A 5,533-nucleotide genomic window follows, 5' to 3' on the forward strand; every position below is an offset into this window, starting at 1 on the left:
ATTCCCCACCAGTCGCCTTGCTGCCAGGCCGGCGAATGGCCAGAGGATGGGAATGAGGCCTGGGCCTCGCCCCAGTCTCCTGAGTCTAATGCAGCTGCTCACCTTGTCCCCCATCAGCTGCTGGGCTTGCCCCAGGAGGGAGTAAGTGAGGAGCAGCCCAGCCTGGCTGACATGCAGCAGGGGGTCGTGCATGGCCAGCACTGCCGTCCGCAGGAAGAATCTTCTCTGCCCCGATGAGAAGAATTTGCCAAAGACCTGAAACCAACCAGATGTGAGGCTTCAGCAGATTGCCCAGGACCAGGCTCCAAATCCTGGACTAGAATGGCAACTCGTCGAGTGGCTCCAGGAGGCAGCCACCTGCCCTGCAGAGCTGTGCCATGCCCTGGCAGAGTGTCCTTACCTCCCCGACCCTGGCTGTGTTTTTGTACCCCAGGAGCCTGCTGTTCTGGTGCCAGTCACACACCCACAGGTCTTCGGCTTCATGGATGGTTAGGTCTGAGAAAGAGAGAGAGACACACACATTTGTCATTCTGGCTGCAGTGCTTGTGTCCTTCCAATCCCATTGGTGGCTGCACAGTGGGCAGGGTCCTCGCGGCCCAACAGAATTGCGGAGGTGGTGGAGAACACAGAAAGAGAGAGAGAGAGAGACTCATCCTCCATCTGGGGTCACTCTGAGAGAAATTGGCTGGGGTCCCAGTCTCACTCGTCTAGCGGGTGCCATTACCCCTCTGGTGCAGCAGGAGCTGGTAGAGCCGGTAAACTCCCCCCTGGACTGCCGGCTGATGTCCTTGTCTGGGTCACTGATGGACAGAGCCAGCTGTGCCACGTGGTGACCCATCCTGGGGAATTCGGCTGAGTTCTAATGGAAGGGAGAGGGAGAGGGGACTCCATCAGCATTTTCCTGTCAGCTCCCAGTCCCGGCCTGGGCCAGGACTCTCCTTCCCCTCAGCCCCTCTGCAGGAGATGCTAGAGGATAGGAGCTAGAGCTGGATCCTTAGTTATCTCTGCCCCCAAGGGAGCCCGGAGAACAGGGATGTGGGTAGGGCCCTCCATGAGAATTTGCTTCCCCAGCTGCTCCAGGATGACAGGAAGGCATGAACCTGGAGCATGCTCCCCTTACAAGCGAGAGTCGCCACTTAACCAGGACAAGAAGAACTTGACTCAAGCCAGGCTCATTCTCTGCTTTGACTCTGCCTCCCCAAGAGGAACACTCCTAACCCACAGCCCCTGCAGCAGCAGCTCCTACAGCCCGTTGGAGCCAGCCCCGCTACGCCTGGAGTCAGGAAGCTGGGCTCAGAGGCCACTTACGTTGAAGTCAGAGAGGGAGATGATGGTCATGAGCAGGGCCGTGCTGCTCCTGATGGCCCTGGCTCTCTCTCGTGGCACCCAGGACACGGTCCAGTAGTTAATGTGCTGTGGGGAAAGGAGGCAGTGCAGGATTGATGGGCGGGTGCATGTGTTGTGCTAATGAGCCCCTCCCCATCCCCAGGGGGCTGAGACATTGAATGTGGTGGGGGGGGCGGAATATCAGATTCATTGATTGCAGAGCTTTAGAAGGGGATTGTTGCCCCCAGGATGATGCTTGTATCCTGCAGGTCACAACTTGTCATTATCTCTCTAGATTGGGACAATGTTCGGTGTCGGGGCTGGTCCCATCCTCCCTGAACTCCTGATTCCTGAACAGCTCCCCAGGAAGGAGACAGACCCCTCACCCCTCCCTGGATCTCAAGTCCTTGGTTGGGTGAAGGGACTGAGTGTGAGCACAATCCCCCCAGGAATCTCGGGGCCTGTCAGAGACAAGGGCTGATTCTCTAGGGCCCTCCTGTTTCTCTAGGAACGAGCCTGTGACTCTCCTCTGAGGACCATCTTCTGGATCTCCCAGGAGGGGTTCAGACTCTCACTCCCCAAGACAGCCAGGGGCCACATGGTTAGTGCTCGACACAAGCAGGCAGAGCTCTGGCTTGAACTCCCAGCTCCTTCCTCTGTCCTTCAAGGAGGAAGGGGCTGACACTGCATTGCACTGACTGCCCTGACCAAGGACGGCCACTGGGGGCCCAGCTAGGAGGACAGACTGGAGAATGGATCTAAGAGTTAAGGTAAAATTGCCCCCACTCCTCTCATCCGGCTCACCTCCAAGATGTAGTGAAGCTTGCTGGTGTCTGGGGACTTTGCCAGCAGGTTCCCCAGCATGGCATTCAGGAGGTCTGGCATGACCCTAGGCAGATCCTGCCAAGCAAGGGAGAGCCATGGGTAAGACTTAGGGAAACTGGGGCTACACCTGCCACAGGATGGGAAGAGGGGTCTCTGGGAAGCACTGGTGAGATGCCCAAACACGTATCCTGGCCTCTCTCATTCACATCCCACTGCAGGCAATTAGCAAGGATTCGGGCAGAATGACAGCTGGCCTCAATCCATGATTTAGCTGATCTACCTGGACTTGATGGTGTCCGTCTGCGTGCCCAGGGTGAAGAGGGCATGCAGGGCAGCTCGGAGGAGGAGGGTCTTCAGTTCCGGCTCCAGGGCAGGTGTCATGGTGCTGGCAAGAGGGAGGAGCCGGTATTAGACTGTGCAGTGCGGGGGTGGGACTAGCACCAACACCGACATGAAACTGCAGGGAAATAGGCAGAGGCTGGTGAGAATGGAAACTGAGGCACCGAGACAGGGAATGACAAGGCCAAGGTTTCCCAGACAGACAGTGGCAGGGCAGGAATGGTGCCTGTTCCCTGGACCCTGCTGCCCCTCCTGTATCTGATCCTGGGAGTCAGCCTCTCCCCAAAGCCATTGTAATGTGACTGGAGTGAAAAGAACAGAGCAGCCAGGAGAGGGAGTGACCCTTCCTGCCACCTCTGCCAGAGGAGCCCCCCCTGGCTTGGGAGGTGAGCTGGGAGTGGGAGGGGCAGTGACTCCCAGCCATGGGCCTGAGCAGCACCGGGGTTAGGGGAACCGGGCGGGAGGGTCTCGGTACCTGAGGTTGGCCACAGCAATCAGGCAGTTGGCCAGGACGGCGCCAGGTGGAGAGTCATGAGGAAGCTCCTCAATGAGCTCCTGTGAGACCCAAAGGAGACAAAGAAGCGTGTGAGATTTGGGCCTCACTGACCTCCCCAAGAAGGAGATTACACAGCCAGTAGGATCCCCCCAGCTGCCTCCCGCTCCTGCGATTCCTGCCCACTAGTTCTCCCGTCTCTTCTCCCCAATCTTCATCCCCAGCAATCCCTGCCCTCAGCTGCCCTCCAGCACCAGCCATCCCCCAACCATCGGCCCGGGGAGACCCCTGCCCCTCCCATGTCTCTGTCCACCCTCCAGCTGCCGGGCGCCATGTCTCACTCACCACAATCCTCTCCACCACAGCCACCTTGCAGCAGTGCGACTCCAGTGTGTCCTGCCCTGTCTGCTGGGCAGCGAGACACGCGGTGTGGATAGCGTGCAGGAACATGAGCTGCTGGGCCTCGTCCTGCACCCACCAGGAGTGGGGTGAGGGGAGAGAGAGTCAGTTAGCCAGGGACCTCCCTGCGCCAGCCACACCAGCAGCAGGACTTAGGCCTGAATGGGGGATAGGGGGGACCCGCCTATTGTCCCAATCACCCACCACTCCTACACAAGCAGGGTCAGGAACTGGGACAGTGCCTTGTGGGGAGGAGACCCCTGCCGGTGTGTGACAAACACCCCCATCTTGGGGGTCCCAGATCATGGAGGAGAAAGGTCCCCATTAGGGCCAAGACCCTCTGCAGGGGATCAGGATGCCGGGAAGGAGCAGGACAATCTCAGTTCCAGCACAGCTGGGGAACGTTTGTACCTTTTCTTGGCCATGGAGCTGCTCTCGGATGTTTTTGAAAGCAGCCTCCTCTGTTACCATGTCTACCCATTCCTCCTCCTCGGAATCCCTGGTGGACCCTGCACCAGGGAGAGAAGGGGACAGGGTGACTCCTGCTGCCACTCGGGGGAAGGACAGGGGCAGGGTGGGACAATGTGCCCCCTTCCCACCTCTGGGACATAGGGCAGATCGGGCCCCATACGCCCCCCTCTCAGTGATGTCGTCAGCCCCCAACTCCTTCAGGAGCCCATAGCAAAAAGACCCCCCCCCACTGTCCTGGACTCCCTGGGAGGTGCCTCCCCCCTCCCCCCGCCGCCTAATGGAGCACCAAGGACCAAAGTGGCAGCATCTAGTGTCAGTGGGGTTCATTTGGCTCAGGCCAGACACCTCGGCTGGAAACCCACCCCCATAGCACTGCTCGAGGGCCTGGGCCCAGGGTGTTCACAGCCCCCTCCTCACCCCTCCCTGAGCCCAGCCTGGCTCCTCACCTTGAACAAAGCAGAAGCGTCCATCGGCCAAGCTGCTGTCCGAGTTGCAGGTGCTGCTCCTGTCCGATGGGGAGTGGGCTGAGCTGCTGGGGCTGGCAGAGGGATCCTCCACCTCCTGTCCTGGGTCCTCACTGACCGGGCAGGGTGATGCCCCCTGTTGGAAATCGGGGCTGGGCTCCTGGGGCTGCTGCTGCCCACACAACAACAAGCCCCAGAGCCACCCTGCCCGGTTCCGCTCCTGCGCTGGGTCCTGCCTGCCCAGCCGCAGCCTGGCCCAGCTCCATTTTGGCCTGGCTGGTGCCTCTCCCACCTCGGGACCTGCGCCGGGAGTGGGTTTTCTCCGCCAGAAGGCTGGGCACTTCCACCTCCTGGCCCGGCCGGGAGCTCCTTCCCTGCCAGCGGGGACAGAGGGGCCGCTCAGCTCCTGAGGAAGATGGCAGCTGCTTCCCTCAGGCTCTGGGGCCACCTGCAGAACCTTCTTCCTGAACATCCTCAGGAGCCTGGCCATCCTGGAACCCAGCAGGGAGCAGGCGTGAGTCTGGGGTCAAGGCAGCCTCTCACTAACCAGCCTGTTTGGTCCCTCCCCATCCCTGCCCCAGCCTGAGCAGCTCCTCCTCCCCCCACAGAGGTGCAGGGAGGGCAAGCTACCCCCACTGGCAGGAGTTCATTGCATGATCTGCTCCCCCTCAACGCTCCCCCTCGTCATCCCTGGGGCTGCAAGAACCGGGGTGTCTTGTCCTTTTCGATCACTGGGGTCAGTCACAAAGACCATCAGTCACTTTGGACAAGCAGCTCCCTCCTGCCACCCCAGGCCACACGCACACCTCTCCCCTCAGCCCCTGCCCAGGCTAGAGAAGGAACAGAACCCAGGAGTCTGGACTTCTCCTGGGAAACCATTCCCCACTTCAAAGTCCCTAGGCAGAGCAAGGCTAGGGCCCCTTTGGTTCCCATTGATTTCCATGCTCGGCAGCTCACCGGGTCTGGCCCAGCTCAGAGACTCTCAGCCTGGGGAACAGTCTCCCACAAGGGAAGGGCTGGGAGCCCCCTTGCTGGGACGTTGCCAAACACACTGGAGACGGCTCTGGAGAAGCCCATCCCCGGTCTGAGAGCATGGGGCTCCTGGGGGCGGTTTGCAAATCCAATCTCCTTTGGGAGAGATTCTCTCCCCCTCTTTCTGCCTCTCCCCAGACAGACAGGGGACGCCACCGAGGAGCACTTGCTCTGGTGATGGAGC

The 5,533-nt window shown here is 60.3% G+C and overlaps 1 protein-coding gene across 1 annotated transcript; it reads right to left on the reverse strand.

Moving 5' to 3' along the window:
- Positions 1–724: 724 nt before the first annotated feature.
- On the reverse strand, positions 725–4,489 carry LOC135979519 (uncharacterized; the record flags this gene model as incomplete). The annotated part of the gene is made up of 8 exons (XM_065579854.1): positions 725–859; positions 1,309–1,413; positions 2,131–2,226; positions 2,432–2,536; positions 2,966–3,045; positions 3,329–3,451; positions 3,794–3,891; positions 4,300–4,489. Coding segments are annotated over 6 exons (627 nt in total), but the record flags the coding sequence as incomplete, so codon positions are not given.
- Positions 4,490–5,533: the final 1,044 nt, after the last annotated feature.

The sequence above is a fragment of the Chrysemys picta genome, unplaced genomic scaffold (assembly GCF_011386835.1).
Source record: "Chrysemys picta bellii isolate R12L10 unplaced genomic scaffold, ASM1138683v2 scaf952, whole genome shotgun sequence".
NCBI lineage: Eukaryota > Metazoa > Chordata > Testudines > Emydidae > Chrysemys > Chrysemys picta.